The sequence below is a fragment of the Leptosomus discolor genome, chromosome 9 (assembly GCF_034619465.1).
Source record: "Leptosomus discolor isolate bLepDis1 chromosome 9, bLepDis1.hap2, whole genome shotgun sequence".
NCBI classification, from domain to species: domain Eukaryota; kingdom Metazoa; phylum Chordata; class Aves; order Leptosomiformes; family Leptosomidae; genus Leptosomus; species Leptosomus discolor.
In genome coordinates, this window is record NC_141399.1 from 45,967,602 (window position 1) to 45,984,367 (window position 16,766).

At 42.6% G+C, this 16,766-nt stretch overlaps 1 protein-coding gene across 1 annotated transcript in view; it reads right to left on the bottom strand.

Moving 5' to 3' along the window:
- Nucleotides 1-16,766, bottom strand: part of TRPC5 (transient receptor potential cation channel subfamily C member 5) — a 65,431-nt gene that overhangs the window by 38,054 nt on the left and 10,611 nt on the right. The window contains exon 2 of the mRNA XM_086469691.1: nt 10,188-10,709. Coding sequence (XP_086325817.1) covers nt 10,188-10,709 — 522 coding nt within the window. The remainder of the gene's footprint in view (nt 1-10,187; nt 10,710-16,766) is intronic.

Below are 16,766 nucleotides of genomic sequence, written 5' to 3' on the forward strand. Positions count from 1 at the left end.
AGGAAAATATAGGATGAATACCCTATCAAAAACACAGCTGCTACTCACATGCCTGTTACTACTACCAGTGAAGCACTGATGTAAATCCAAATGGCAGTCATTCCTGCCATGAAGATCACTAGCTGAGCTGGAAGAGTCCTTCAGGAAAACCAGGTGCTACCCAAACTGCTCAGTCCCTCTGCTGGTGAATAAAACAAACTCCAGATCCTCCACAGATGAATATATAGCCTCAAATAATACAGAATTTCATCTAATCTGTTCTTAATACATTTTAAGTGATGATGACACATGAATCTGATCTAAAGGTCTCCTATCCTTAACACATCTCTTGATGGTAGCAGACATGAACTCAGCTTAAGCAGCAGCAATTGGAAATTCGCCAGTGATGTGAATACTGACAAAAGGAAAGACTGAATAACCTCTAAAACCCTGCTACAGTTCCATCAAAATTCATAGTTTTCACAAATCTATGTTGGATTGGCTTAAACATTTAAATAAAAGAGCTCCTCCATATTCTAGGACAAAGGTAGAGGCTTGCAAATCCTGTGTACCTACCCATGGAAGAAGCAATTAACAAAGTATTTAAGCTTGAAATTAAATCCATTTCTACGCAGAGCGCTTAAAAGTATGTTTAGCTATAGGTTTGTATTTATGGCCTGTGTCAGCAGGATTTAAGTGCAGGCATAAATTCTGCATTGAATAAAGGCAAGCTGCTGAACTGTGCCTCTGGAGGCCATCCTCTGTTGGCAAATGAACACAGTTCGTCTGGGTCAGACCCTGAGCAAGAGTCCAGACATAAGCAAAACTTCTCAGCATTTATTTTAGCAAGACAGCAGTCTACAGCTGATAAATAAATTCCTGTAGGATGTATTTCAGCAACTATTCCAGGATACAGTTCTGTTACAAGGATTAAGTTGGCACAGACTGCGTTTCCAAAGGCAGAGTGCTGCAGTACAAGCGAGTGCTGAATACGAGTGATATACCTGACAGAGAGTCAGTCAATTCACAACACACTAACTGGTTTCCAAGAGCTGAACAGGGAAAATGGGACACATCCTACAGAAGCACAGAAAAAACACTCAGGCTACAAACTGTTTAGAGACAAATCTTGCAGAGTTTCCTCTATCCTCTTGCAGGCAGCACTTCAAGAGTTACAGATCTTGCAAATGAATACCAGGAGCTCTCACAGGCTTTAGCTTAAGTGGAGAAGGTATTGACTTTTAAGTAAAAGGCTGGGTTTATTCTCCCTAGTGGATTTCTAACATTTACATTAAATAAGTGATAAGTAAAGCAAGCATGAGAATTTTAAAAGTCATTCACAAGTATTTTAAAATACATTAGTGTCAATAAAAAGTTCTAAAAATATTTTTCATTTGCTTCCTTTCTGACCTGAGAAATACCTATGCTGAAAATATTAACTTTGGTTTCTTTTCTTCTTTCTTCCTTATCTTCTCCTGAATAAATTTACTCCAATATCCAGGAAAGAACAGACCAGCATACTATAAACACTCCTCACATTCTTGGGAACCTCTAAAGGCTGCCTCTGCTTCTGAGTAATATCACCATTGTAGGGTGAGGAGGACACATGCTTTGCTGAAGGATGTTTACTCAGCCAGCTGGGGTTTGTAGACAAAGAATAAGAACACAAAAACTGCAGTCACAGCTTTTAAATGCCATTCTACACAAGATCTCAGCTGGGGGGGGGGTTATGATTAACCCATCTATCCATCTCACTTTTCTTGGAGTGAAGAACGATGAGGTAACTGTGTTCTCAATCATGAGACACCTGAATGGCTTGTCTGGATGATGATGGATCTGATGTATACATAAGAGGTGTAAGGGGAGTGGAATCTCAGTTCTTTTTCTATAATTTCACAACACTCTTCACTAAGCAACAAAAGTGATGCTGAAATTCACAGAAATCAGACAAATAACAATGACCACTTCTATATCCAAAAGGGGGAATCCGTAGCAATATTTTTTCCACAGAGTTTATTCTTTCAGGGTATCGTTCAGAGCGAAGTATGAAGCAACATGATATACTCTTCACTACTGATGTAAAGCTGATTCTGAAAGGCACTTTAGACCTTCAGACGCTGTAAGACTGAACACTTGGCTTATACGCTATACAAGGCATCGCTTCCCCATTCCAGTTTCTGTTGTCTATAGAAAGCCAATCAATCATGTCCTGTACTTTGCCTTTGGCTTCCCAAGCCTCTTCTCTTGCTGACAAGAAGACTGATGGGATACACGAAGTTAAGGGAACTGACAAACTCACTAAATCATTCTTGAATGTTCTTAAAACAGTGGCAATCCCTTTAGCTTTCAACATATTTCCTGCCTTTGTCCAAGAGATCATTTAAGTCACAGGCACGAGGCACCAAAAATTACTTAAAGAATGACCTGATCATTTCCTGGCAGCTCCATGTTACATTAACACAAGCAGAGTCCTTGTCCTTGACCGACAGAATCGCAGAATGGCGGGGGTTGGAAGGGACCTCTGGAGATCATCTAGTCCAACCCCCTGCTAGAGCAGGTTCACCTACAGCAGGTTGCCCAGGTCTGCATCCAGGTAAGTTTTGAATATCTCCAGGGAAGGAGACTCCACACCCTCCCTGGGCAGCCTGTTCCAGGGCTCTGCCACCCTTAATGTAAACAAGTTTTTCCTCACGTTGAGGCAGAACTTCCCGTGCTCCAGTTTGTGCCCATTGCCCCTTGTCCTGTCACTGGGCACCACTGAAAAGAGCCTGGCCCCATCCCCTTGACACCCACCCTTTAGATATTTATAAGCAATGATAAGGTCCCCTCTCAGTCTTCTCCAGGCTGAAGAGCCCCAGGTCCCTCAGCCTTTCCTCGTAGGAGAGATGCTCCAGTCCCCTCATCATCTTAGCAGCCCTCTGCTGAACTCTCTCTAGTAGTTCCCTGTCCTCTTGAACTGGGGGGCCCAGAACAGGACACAGCACTCCAGGTGTGGCCTCACCAGGGCAGAGTAGAGGGGGGAGGAGAACATCCTTCGACCTGCTGGTCTTCTCAATGCACCCCAGGATACCATTGGCCTTCTTGGCCGCAAGGGCACATTGCTGGCTCATGGTCATCCCTTTATGCACCACAACTCCCAGGTTCCTCTCCTCAGAGCTGCTCTCCAGCAGGTTGACCCCCAGCCTGTACTGGTGCATGGGGCTATTCCTCCCTAGGGGCAGGACCCTACACTTGCCCTTATTGAACCCCATGAGGTTCCTCTCTGCCCAGCTCTCCAGCCTGTCCAGGTCTCGCTGAATGGCAGCACAGCCTCCTGTGTGTCAGCCACTCCTCCCAGTTTAGTATCGTCAGCAAACTTGCTGAGGGTGCACTCTGTCCCTTCATCCAGGTCGTTGATGAATATGTTGAACAGGACCAGACCCAGTACTGACCCCTGGGGAACACCACTAGCCACAGGCCTCCAACTAGACTCAGCACCACTGATCACAACCCTCTGAGCTCTGTCCTTCAGCCTGTTGTCAATCCACCTCACTGTCCACTCGTCTACCCCACACCTCCTAAGCTCACCTATGAGGATGTGGTGGGAGACAGTGTCAAAAGCTTTGCTAAAGTCGAGGCAGACCACATCCACTGCTTTCCCCTCGTCCACCCAGGCAGTCATGCCACCATAGAAGCTATCAGGTTGGTCAGGCATACTGGTCTTAACGTTGTGTTTCCAAATTTTTTCACAGATTAGTCAGAGATGATTTTACTGTCAAAAGATAGTCTTCTGCAGTTCTGTTCTGTGACAGCTGCAATATGTGTCTAACCTTCATCGAGTTAGAACATTTTGGTGTTACGTGAATAATATACCAAATAACACTGCTTCCTCAAATAAACATTCGAGTCTACTTTGTCAAACTGATGAACCATCAGTTCTCTGAATATTTCTTCTTCTTCCTTCAAGTTTGGAGAGAAGTTACACTTCAATGCCACTTGTCCAAATTTTTGTAACACAATGCAGCTGTACGGGTTAAATTTCCATGCCAATTTCCCAAACTGAACAAATAGGTCTGGCAACTGCACAAACCCATTGAGTAGGGGCTCCAAGCTACGCACCACTCACCCTGCTGCCCCACCAGCGATCAGCGGGAAAGACTGTTTTAAGGGTGCAAATGCACGTAAGTCTCCCCACCTGCCACCCCAAGCTCCTGCTGCAGAGACTGTTGATAACAGCTCAGTTAGTACCACATGCATGGAAGATTTTGTAACGTGGTCATCTGCCCGCTGGGGTTGAGTTTGAGAAAAAACAGCTTCATTTAGTGTAGGTCACTGTTCACACATCAGATGGTCACTTTGCTGCATGCAATAATGAATTAATTAATGCTCTTGGAAGATTAAAGGTGACATTTGGACACTCGGTGCTTTAGAAATCCCTAAACTTACATTCAGGTTTCTGGTGTAGGATAAATCTGGAAACAGCAGAACCACACCATCCTCATCATCTGATATCCTAAGGGATATGGATGTTCCAGGTCACTAGAAAGTAAAAAAGCTTCCACAAGGAGCAGCTCTGCTTCTTCCCCCATCTCGTCCTAATAAAGATCTTTTCATGACATGGTATGATTTCATTCTAGAAACCTGAAAGTAAAAGCCTGTTTATTGATCTTCTGAGCTGTGCAGGCTCACTGAAAAGCAAGCTTTTTATTGTGCTTTAAAGAGCACAATACAAATATTCAGCCCAGTATCATTATACCTCCAGGCAGCGTGGCGAGAAAACAGACAAAACCACAGGAGAATAACTGAGCACTGCCTGCGAGCAAAGATCTGTGGCTATCCATCAAGATACCTGAATGGCTTTCAAAACAGGTAAACAAGGTGCAGTAGACGAGCTTTGATTTTCACAGACCTTGCCCTTCATTTTTCATGCATCTCTGGTATTTTTAAAAGCGCTTTTTTTTTTTACACTAACTGAAGTGCCCTTAGAAATTTGCCAGGTTTATGCATACTCCCTGGAGAATGATGCTGTGCTTCTAACCGCAGCCACACAGCTGACAAGAGTCAAGACACAGCTGAAAAATGCGTGTCATGGCAGGAATGATTATTCATTCACTCCAGTGCTGTATCTCAGGAGGTACTTGTCTATGCAAATGTCTTGGAAAAAAAAAGAACTAAAACTTTTGAAGCTTCATCCTGAAGAGAAAACAGCAAAGAGCACTGTTTTTAAATTAGACAAGCAAACAATTCTACTTCTCTCCTTTCCTGTCATTGATTAGAGTACAGTGACTAAGAGAGACCAACGTTAAGGTTTCTGAGAGGGAATTTCATGTGCTCCTTTGATCTCATTTAGTGAAAGTGCTAAGCAATATAGTCCTAGGTAAAATAATATTTTTTTTCTGAGTGTCTCGCATTATGTGCTTTTCTTACAGACATACAAGGTAAACCTGCACAGCCACTTGCAACTACCAGTACCAGAAAAGTGCAAAGCACTAAAAATCCACTACTGTGATGTTTCACTTCATTTTGAAGGTGTGAATGACCTGTGATGGAGCAGGAAAGCAGGAATAGGCTGAATGCACATCGCTGTTCTTATGGCTCAGCGGAATGTTGTACACAAGGAGAAATCTGCCCTTTAAACCAGATTCACTGCTATACCGTGGTTGCTTTACATTAATTTGGCCATGTAAAAAAACCTTAAACAACAGAAAAATTGTATTTGCATTATGTCTACGCTCTGATTCTCCAAAGAAGCAATGGTACAGTGTACATACAACCGTGCTTTACGTGACTGGTAAGATCCTAAGAGATAACTTTTCCCCATTTTTTTCTTAGAAATGCAAACAAATTAACAAATGCAGAGCTAATTTGGTGCCAGAACAGCATAGTGAAGACTGATTCGCAACAGCTGAACTGTGCCTTTTCATATTAAGTCTTCAGCACCTTTCTTCTTCCAAAATTAGTTACGAATAAAAGAATTTGAAAAGTAATAATATGAAGACAAATGCCATACACTGCAGAGCACTCATGAAAAGCCTACTTGTCTCTTAGACCACAAATTGCTGTGATCCTATGAAAATCGTTTCCTTCAAAAGTGGACTGACAGAACTGACGTGCCTGTGCTGGATCCAACCCGTCATGTTTGTCAGTGTACTAGAGCTGTCCTCATTTTTTCCTAATATTTTGTGACTGCCATGCAAATAGCAATCACAACTATTAAGTCCTTCCTATCTTCTAATTAAATGATCAGGGCCCTTTTGTAATTGGAAGCTGAGGACACAACCATTCTACACTTAAGATGAGATGGAGAGGGAGCTTGTGAACATTGCACAGCACGGTTTTAACATTTACAACCATAAAATATACCATAAAGCTACCGTAGGGCACATTTTAATCTTTCCTGTGTAACTGAAATTCTTCCTTCTGTGTAAACAGTAATTTACCTTCTAGGATACACAGGCTTATTAAAAACAAACATGAAAAGCAAGGAATTTCTTCTCTATTGTTTTGGCCCTCCTCCAAAGGAAAAAAGTCTTCTTCCTCATGGGCGACACATTTTTCAGTTTATAAAATACTTAACACATGTAATGTTTGGGAGTAATCAAAACTTGTACCTCCCAGGCTTTTTTGTGGAGAAAAAAAAGAATGGGAAAATTTTCTATCCTTGTAAAGACGAAACCCGTATCTGTGTCATGAGGCAGAAACACACTGGCAGTGGGATTTACCTGGGGATACAGACTGAGGTGGAGCCTTTGTGACGAGGCTGGTAATCCTCTGGAGGTAGGACTGAACTGGCGTGGTTCCTCTCACTAACCCAGCCCTCGTCCAGGTTGCTCACTGTGAAGACTGAGGCGCTCAGGCCAGATCAGAAGATGAAACTGTGTATACTATGAGCATGTTTACTGGATTCAACGCAGGGAACAGGGATTTGTGTCCATGGCAGGGCTGATTGCTGACTGTTTGCTAAAACTTAACATACGAGATCAGATTCTTCTCCAGTAGCTAGGTGCCAAAAGATGCAGCTAACTCAGCAGCTGAATTTCAAAATGCCTCAGCAACATAAGCGTCCAATCTCTATTTAGGCACTTAACCAGATCACACTGTTTAAAAACTTATTGCCTACTTACCTGCAGATTTAGCAGCCTAACTAGCTACAAAACCTTTCCTCCAAGGGCCCAGTTTGGAGCAAGAACTGCCCATAGATGCCTAGCTTTTCCCACTGGGATTTTTTCCAGCTCACTGCTGGAGACCGTCAACCTGCACTAGAAATTCGAACGCTGTGACTTTTCTGTACCTTGAACATACCAGCACCTACTCTTCAGTATGGGAGCACAGTCGGGGGGAGGGGGAAGGCACAACAGGTTCATCTGGAAGGCCTTGGAGAGAAGGACACTGAATAATATGCCTGATGAAGAGTACTCTTGAATTCTCAGATCACTTACACTGGTACAAAGAAAAAGTAACTAAGATCTACTCCCTACCCAAAACACACAGTACTGCCCCTCCACCCAAAGGCAATGATCTCTTGACCAATTCCCTCCTAACAACTTCTTAGCAACAAGAATTTTGTTGAATTTATCTGCCCGATTAAGCTGAAATGGAATAATTTCATATTTTGAGGTTTATTTTGCTCAAAAAGAAAAAAAGCTGCAGGAAATCTGTCTAGCAATTAGTCTAAAATCAAGGTGAGATTACACATTTCTTCATGCTCAATATAAAGAACTAACAACTGCAGTAACAATTTACAACCCCAAAGAATAACTACGGTCCACCCTGGATTTTCATCTTAGGCTACTAGAGATTTGACTTGTAACTTTGTCAACGTTAAGATATAAAAAAGCTTTTCCATCCAACCCAATCCCATTTAACGTTAAGACATAAAAAGCTTCAGCAGAACAAGATGATCTACTTTTTAAAACTCTGCTGTTTCTCTCTGCAGAACTGTCTTTCACGAAACCAAATTTGTTTCTATTTTCTTTCCTGTCCTCACAAAAATCCTCTCAGTCTGATACTCTTCAGTCATGATTAAAAGGCATTTCTCAGTGTCTCCCTGACAAATGTTCCTACTCATTTTTTTTTCAGAAGCTGCCAATGACATTTGTATCTTGCTTGGTGTTTTGTATTGGACTAATTATCATGGTAGGAAAACCACTGCAGTAGTTTGCTGCATACAAACACCATCCTGCAGGATGCATCAGGTATTGGTGAATAACCTGGTAGGATGAGGGGGTTCAGTACTGCTGGTTTCCCAAACTCATTCATTCTGTCCCGGCCCACCAGTATTCTACCTGGAAACAGCACTGATTTTAGCTGTCAACATAGAATATATTTGCTATCATTTATATGCTGGAACTGTCATGAATATGTCACAAAACATGGAATTCGTCCATATGCTTGGAATTCAGTCAAATATGCCTAAAAAAAAAGACAAAAACTGTCAAGCAAGCAAGCAAAGATTAAAAATTTGTTACTTTAAAATACAAGAGCTTCAGGACTGTTCAGCACCACATTTAAAATACAGTGAACTCCTTCAGACTTGCAGTTTCTTAATGTGAACACAAGATAAGGGTAGCCACAGATTTACACTCGGATGTCAACAGTGAGCCTGAACTGTGACAAGACACGGAAATCAGCAGTGATTTACACACAGCAGTGCCAGTGGTATCCTGGGTGCTGAAGGCACCTCACCCTTCTTAGATCCAAGGAACATTTGACCTGATATACTGCATTACTCTCCTACAGACCAATTCTTCACTACTTGTTCGTGTCCCTAAAGCACTTACGGTGTTACCTAACCCTGTCACCTAGAGTAAAAAACAACCTGACGTGAAGCCAGTGAGCCTTGCTGACACTTCACTGGAGTAGCCCAGTAAGAGTGGTCGGTGACCACGTGCCTCATCCCAGAAAGCTTGAGGCTTTGGCTCCAGCTTGTTGCATCAAGGGCCTGGTACTCAGGAGGCCTAGCAGACCAAAGGGAAGAAAGGAGAACCTGCATCTTTCACTTCTTGACTATTGTGCCTCGGCTGACATGAGCAGCCGTTAAGGGAGGTGGAATGTGTTGTATCAGGCTGTCCTCATCTGGGCCAACGCATAAAACAACGCATCAAACGTGGGGAAGACAGTGAAAAGAGTAACGTGGCAGGCTTTTCTGCCACTCTTGTCACCCTCTGGACACAGAAGAATGTAACAGACATTGCAATTCAGTTTCTCCATCAAGCAAACTAAATTCCTCCTTCAGATAACCTGGAACATCACTGGCCAACAGTAACGTATCATCCACCAAATTCTGTCCAGGTTTGGGAAGAGAAAGAAAACCCAGAGCCAACTAATGAGACTGTTGTCAGCATTCTCCTTGGGTTCACAGCCTTTACTGAACCAACTTATAAACCTCTGGGCTTCTGAAAGGCTCTGTGCCCTTTGGCTGAAGTATGTCTTTCCTTTCTGGTGCTATGGGCAGGAGTTTGGATTTCTGGGAATTACTTCTCAGTTCTTAAAACACTGATAAAGATAAAAGATAAAAAAACCACTCTTAAAACAAGGAGCAAGAATCAACCTGAGGTGTCTCAGGTATGAAGAAGTATTTGCTTGACGTGATCCACTTCGTAGCGTCACATGAGCATTTTCACCCAACAAAATTGCTGGTAAGATGGAGACCTGGGACAATCAGAGTGCTCTTGATCTCTCCTGCTCTCTTTGCTGCTGCTTTTTCTCTGGCCCTTATGAGTTAGTGTTGAATGGGCACTAGGAACGTTTGGTGGCTGGAGGAAGGGAATCATATATTATATCATTTCCTGCAGTCAAGACCTTCATAAACCAGGCAACCCCTTTCAGCTTTTCGTTCTTGTGTAAAAGCAGCTACTGGGAAAAGCTTTCAGAGCTAACAGACTTCGAAATCTCTAAAGGCTGTTCTTTGCAGGGGCTTTGGGTTACAACGAAATGGCATTCAAGTACCTCTGAAACAGAAAGTGTCGGTGCCGTAGAAGCCATAACCCACTGCAGCAAGTCCCAGTCCTGTTGCCCTCAACTGTCATCAGATTCACACTGTCACCGAGGTGCACTGAACCTCCTGGTTTGTCACTAACCCATTTGCACGTGGTTCACCACTCAATCCAAACTCACCCCTGCTGGCTCTCAGTTAGCAACCCTGAACAAACCCATCGAGACTAGAGGAGTGAACCATTTTACCCAATACACGAAGCCTTCACAGACCTTCACATTTAGATGATTCTTACCTCTTTCTGGTGATACTTTATTGCTACCTTTAGCTTTGCCAAATCATGACATTTTTGGGGATCCAGCTCTTCGCTTTGATCATCTCTGTGATTGAGAATGATCTCCAATTCTCGCGAACTCCGTGCTTGATCCAAAAGGTCCTTAGCAAAACGCTTGCACTGCTGTGAAAGCTCTTCATATTCAGCCTTGAACTCATTTTCCACTTTGCTGAGCTCCTTCAGCTCCCAGCCCAGTCGGAAGGCTGTCAAGATGGGGTCCTCACTTGATAAGGCAATCAACGAAGGGCTGGCTAAGGCTTTGTAGATGTTCAGCCTTGACCTGGAATGCCTCAGGCTGTCCACCTCCGAACTGGAGACACATTCCACACAGTTGCATCTGATCTGGTGTGGGCGTGGAATTGTTACCCGTCTTTGGACAAGCAGTTTGATGATTTCATAGTTGTTGGTGTGAGCCGCCAGCATTATTGGGGTGATATCTGGAGTGAATTCTGAAAACTGGGTGTCCATCATCAAGGTTGGAACCTATATAAAGGGATAAACCATTGTCATACTTCATGTGGAACAGCAGAAATCAGATGTCCCTCCTTCATACTTTTGAAGTGATGCCATAACAAAACAAGAGTTTTTATGACACCCCCTGTTCTTTTTTTATCCAGACATGCACACACTGCTATTCCAGCAAAACCATCTTCCCCCAAATCATACCTGTCTGCTGCCTGAGCAGGAACCTGTGACCATTCAGTTCCCAGTCTGGTGTAAAAGTCAGTCACATGCCCAGTTCACTGAACACTTTATATGTGAACCTGTTCTGACATGAGTATTCGTTCATATACCAAAAGGTGAACTTTTGTAGGAAAAAAGGAAGACAAAGGTAACTACACAAGAAGAAAGGAACGTCTAGAAAAGAGTGAACACTGAACAGATGCCATAGCCATCATTATTTGCATGATACATCTGCATTAGCAGGCCAAGAACTGGCTCGTAGCAGGCCCTACACAAACCAAACCAAATACTGGTCTGCAGTTGAGCAAAGCTCTTCCTCACCTTTTCCCTACTGTTTTTATTTGAAAATACTTTTCAGTGGAAGGATACATTACATAACTGCCCTCAGAATAGATTTGGGTTTTTTTTAATGGGTTTGAAAAAAATTAAATGTAAAATTAATGAGCCATAGTCCACTACAAATAAGACACTCCAGGATGTGCATTATTCAGCTACTGTTGCACTTCTCAAAAGATGAGCTTAATGCACACCCTGTTGTGTCTTATTACTATATGCAGAGTGCAAAATTAGACCAAAATGCTCTTACGTCCCAAGCACGCAGTGTGTTTCCATTTGCAGCACAGGCAGCTCTCTTTGTTGTGTGTTAATCATTACTCAAGCATACTGTACTTCGTGTGCCCACCACTCTTGCCCCGCCAGTTGGCATCCTGCTGCTCAAGGGGTGATTGCTGGTTTTGGTGAACAGGAGGCCTGTTTCCCCCCGCAAATGTCAAAGGCGTTTCAGAGAAACTATTGTCAGAGTCCTAATGACAGGAAACATTACTCAGTCTGTAAAAATCCAAAAGTAAAGCAGCAATAAAGTAGCATGAAGTAACCAGTTAAAAACCCTTCTGTAGGATAAACCTAAGACTGGTTATGAGACAGTGAACCTCTATCCACTGAATCTGAGTTCCCTGGGAGTTAAGTGCCTCTATAGCACTAAAGAGCTAAGGACTCCCGGGCTGTGGTTAATTGACAAACCTCCACGTAACCCATCTGTGACAGCAGGACAGAGCCTCTTATTCAGATACACATCACTCTCCCAAAGGTGGGCACCACACTGAGATGCAGAGTCACTTACCAGAGCAGGGCTCACTGGGTGGCTAGAGGTATTTTTGGGAACAAGTCTGCTACCCTGGGTGTGGCACATAAGGAGTTAAATCGCTGGCAGCCTACAGACATACAGATGTAAAGAGACTTTGCTAACAAGGCTGGTCCCTACAGAGGCAGCCAGGTGGGAGCCTATAAATATGGCTCATGAGGAAGAGAGAATGGTAGTGAGGATTTGCTGTGGGTTATGGAGGGCTTGGTGTCTCTTAGCAAGGTTGGGTAAATGTCTTTTGAGTTATCTGGTAACAAACAGCTGAAAGCAGCTCTCTTTGTAAGGTCTTCGACTTTCCTCTCCTTTGCTTAGCTCGTTTAGGTAGTTTGTTAAATGTCAAGAGAAAGGTGCGGGTTTTTTCTCTTTCCTCCTTCTTAGAAGAATTTTTTTAAGCCTTGATGCTTGAATAATTGCATTTATCTTTCTTCTCCTTTCTCAGTCAGTCACTGGCTGCTGTATTCACAGCCTCTGCCTCAAAGGAAGAACGCTTTTCCCCTCTATCACTCCTATTACTGTCAGGTTTAATCTTGTTTTCCTATATGGAAGTTATTGTACCCAGGGCTGTGAAAAGGATTTTCAGCTTCACGCAGATGGGGTATTCATGTTGCTCAGAATATGAAATGGATACTTGCAGACAAGGTAGTAACGTTACAGGTGGGGATAGTGCTAATCTTGTCTGCTTCTCTCTGCTCCTGAGGCTTTCTAAATCTGGGTCTAGGGCTCTCAAAACGGTTGTCCCAAGGTTTGGGATCAAATCAAGGCATCTGTTAAGTGATCTCCTATCTCTTATTCTGGCTCAGATCACAAGCCCTCAACCCAAAAATGGAGCACTACTTTTGTTAGGTCTCAGGCAGCTGCTGTGTAGAAGATCTGTTTTCCTGGGCAGCGTGCAGGACTTTTAATTAAGGGATAAGATGCAAAACGGTGGTGCAGACATAGAGGCTTCCTGGGGTCTAGGAGCACATCAGTGTAAGGCCTCAAATCGCAGGAGCTGAAGCTTATTTCTCATCATAGCTGAGCAGCAAAACAAGCCACCAGAACTCAGAACAGGAATAGCGTGAACGACGGCTGCTGCGGCCTCTATTTTCTACGCCTGGCTGATCCAAAGACCGTGCATTGGCTAAAAATTGTATGCCTTGTGGTGAATATTTTTGTTGTCTTCTTGCACACAGTTTTGATAACCTGCATCTTAACAAACTGTCTTGTTTTAAAGATGGAGCTATGCAAAGCAAGCCTGTGCGCTGAAGGCTGTATTCTACATATTATCACCGGAGGGGCAGCAGAGATTACAACAACGCATTGTAATTGCTGATGTTCCTCCTGCGCTACTCTGACAGGTTGAGTTCATGTTTAGATCAGCTGCTTCTATGTCTTGGGTTAACTTATAGTGATGGAAGCAGAAGAGGAATAAATTATTCCATCCCAAGGGCTCTGCTAAGCCCTTCCAAGGTTATTTTCATTAAGTGACCTGAATAACAAATTCTTTTCCATTAACCTCATCACCTGACACAAGCTGTTAAGCTGAGTCCTCCAGAACCTTATTGTCACTACCTGCATAGAAGCATGTGCCTTGTCCGTATTTCATCTGGGTAATGGTTGCTTAAGAAATTAATGCTACCATTAACAACAAGTGACTGAATGCTTGTTACCATCTCTGGACTTGATGCTCATAAAGGTACGCTGCTTACTTCTGCACCGCAGCTTCTCTGAATGCTACTGCAGTGAGTGAAAAATCTCCTTTATTTAAAAATGGGGCGGGAGGCGGGGGGAGAAACAAGCTTAGTTCATTAGGGGAGAAGAAAATGGAGGATTAGCTCACATAAAAGCACTGTTCAGTATAGCTAAGCTCTCCTCTGAACAGAAAAACAAGTTTTCCAGTAAATAGTGCATTGCTGGAAAGAAGCTCTGGATAGGAACAGCAGGAATCTCAGGGATCTCTGCTTATGTTAGTAACTAGTACGGCGTAAGAAGAGTAGAACTACAGAGCAAAAAATAAACATTTGGCATTGAAGCCAAATGACCTTGTTGTGGGTCTTTTAGGAGTTTCACTTTGGACTTAACCTAGTCTGGTATTGGAGTGCCCCTGCAGCGTGTCCTCTGGTTTAGTGTTGTGTAAAACCAATCCAGCTCAAGTGCTCTGAGATGGCTCAGCTATGTGAACCAAAGTGCAGTAAACGGGGAGGTTAAGGAGATAGAGCTCAAAAGCATGCTCCTCAACCAAACGAAAAGACTAATATGAATGCACCTCTTGCTTTTTACGGACCATGGAAGCTAATAGCCAAGTTTAAACACTGGAAGATTTCAAAGCAAGCTATAATGTTTCTACAGCATCTGTCATCTATCTGCATACAAAAAAGGACAACTAGGTGAAAAAACCACTGTTCTGCAGCAAATGAACTTGCCAGGCAAGTGCAAAACCTTGAACTCTGAGGAAAGAGTCTGGCTCTGTCTAATTTGGGGGTGATTTTCTGTTTCTACTTCTGTGTCTTATGCTTTTCTGCCCCTCTATATTGACAGCCCTCCTGATTATGGTCTGGTAACCCTACCAGATGCTAGTCTCCCTTCACGTCCAGGTCTCTCCTCCGTGTTCACCTTTACTGGTTCTCACAGCTGCAGTCTCCCCAGATAACCCTTCAGTGCTTCACACCTGAACTGAAAAGAGAATACCTAGAAAGTAAAGCAAAGCCTAACCACAAAATCCTTTACTTTCTTAGTTTTGTTAATCTCTAATTCTAAGCTTCTTGGGTCAGAGGCAGTCTAAACATGCATGCTGCCTGGCACTTCTGCTTGAAAATACCTAACAATACTTTTGCCTGTTACAGGTGGAATTACATTTTTCAAGCCATCTCCATTCCATAAACTAGCACTTCACCTGGACCACTATAATAAATTGTAAGTATAATGACGATAAACTGTAAACATATTAATCTGCTTTATTTTCAGCTTGTGTAACTTTTTGATAGAACTACATGTTATAGAAGTTTTTCTAATTGCCAAAATAATGTTTTACTGAACAAAACAAACTCATGCAACCTTACTGGAAAACTTCAAAGGTTACACTTACAGAAATGGAAGCTTGGGTAACGTATTGAGCAAAGATTTCCCATTTCTAGTTTGTTTTTCTGCGTGCAGCCCTATGGGGTAAGTGCATATGTCATCCGCAAGCATGGTAACAGGCACAGCCAATTTCTGTCAATCTAGAAAGAAGATTTTTCTACTACATCAATTTGGTGTGAGGCTCAGCAGTCAGAAGGAGATTTAGCAGCGACTGATTTTTTTGTTCAGAATCGCAGTCCTGTGGTAGTTCTCGCTGCAGCTCTATAAATAGAGCATGAGAGATGGAGTCAGTGTTGCTAGACTGCAGATCAGCCATGTTACCCGCAAAAGGGTCTTGGAAAAAAATACATATTGTGACTGGCATGACCAATTGAATCCTGCTCCTTGCCTAAACCTATAAACAAATTCTTTCATTGACAGAACCCCACGGGCATTTGTTTCCTGATGTGGGACTCTGGAAAAATGTTACACACTTCTATAAATTTAAGCATTCATTTTAGGTGATGCAGTGGTGCAGGTCTCAGTAACTGAGTATCTTAATCAGAGATGCCTTGAGAGACAAGTTGTATCCGAGTGATGACAGTATCTATATTAATAGGGAGGTTGGCTTTTCTCTAAAGGGCAACTGATTGACTGAAATGATGTAATTTGTTTAATGAACACCACAAACTGGTAACAAAGTAATGTACTTTCAGGGCTTTTGTACTGGTTATGAACAAGTTTGTAACTCTGGCATAAAGCACACATGGTTATAGATGCACTTTTGGGCAAGCTCTGCTGTTATTGAAGTATTCAAGTGGCTTCAATACAGCTGTCCCAGAATACCCAGCTGAAAAAAAGGCTGCTTCTTGTCTAAAATCTGCTCAAACTTACATGCCTGTAAAGCCAAATAAAGTCTCTGCCACTCAGCTGATACTGCAAAACACAGAAAATTAGTGCCTTTTAGTGCCTTGTAGCAAGCCAAATGCTGATACAAGGTTACCAGATGGTACATATTAACACTGAAATAGGTATCTCTGAATAAAAAATAGCATGATATAATGCATTACTACTGAAATGATGTGAAAAATTACATTTGTGATACCTGTATAACCAAACTTTTTTCTCTGCCATAAAGAAAAGCAAAATACAGATATACCTGCTAGATTCTTCAAGCTTTAATTTGGTTTCTTATCCATGTGTTTAAAAATGGAGGTAGACCCACGGGATTAGTTTTCAGAGCTAAACTGAAACTTAGTGCATTTGACAGTGGCAGAACTGCATCAGAGCTTGTTGTGCTCAGCCATGTGTTTAGGAAATGCAGCACAGACAGAAAGATTGTCAGAAGATGTCACCATTTGTGGTTGATGCGACATAACAACTTCTATTTTGTTGGGGATTAAAAAAAGAGGAATCCAGAGAGAAGCCTTCAGAAGGAAAGGATTTTGCAAATATGCATTTAAATGGCCTATGGCAACTTATTCCAGACAGAGCACTCTCTCCTCTAAGCCACTCTCCCTTTCTGATGCAGGTGAAGGAAATAAGATGAGGCACTTGATGACGAAATGACGTAAGAGTGCAGTCAGTGTGGAGTTTATCTCCAACTCGCAGAAGGACGCTGTTAAAGACTTAGCTTGTGTTTGAACCTCTTGCATTTAAATGATGTGCAGTCTTCAGGT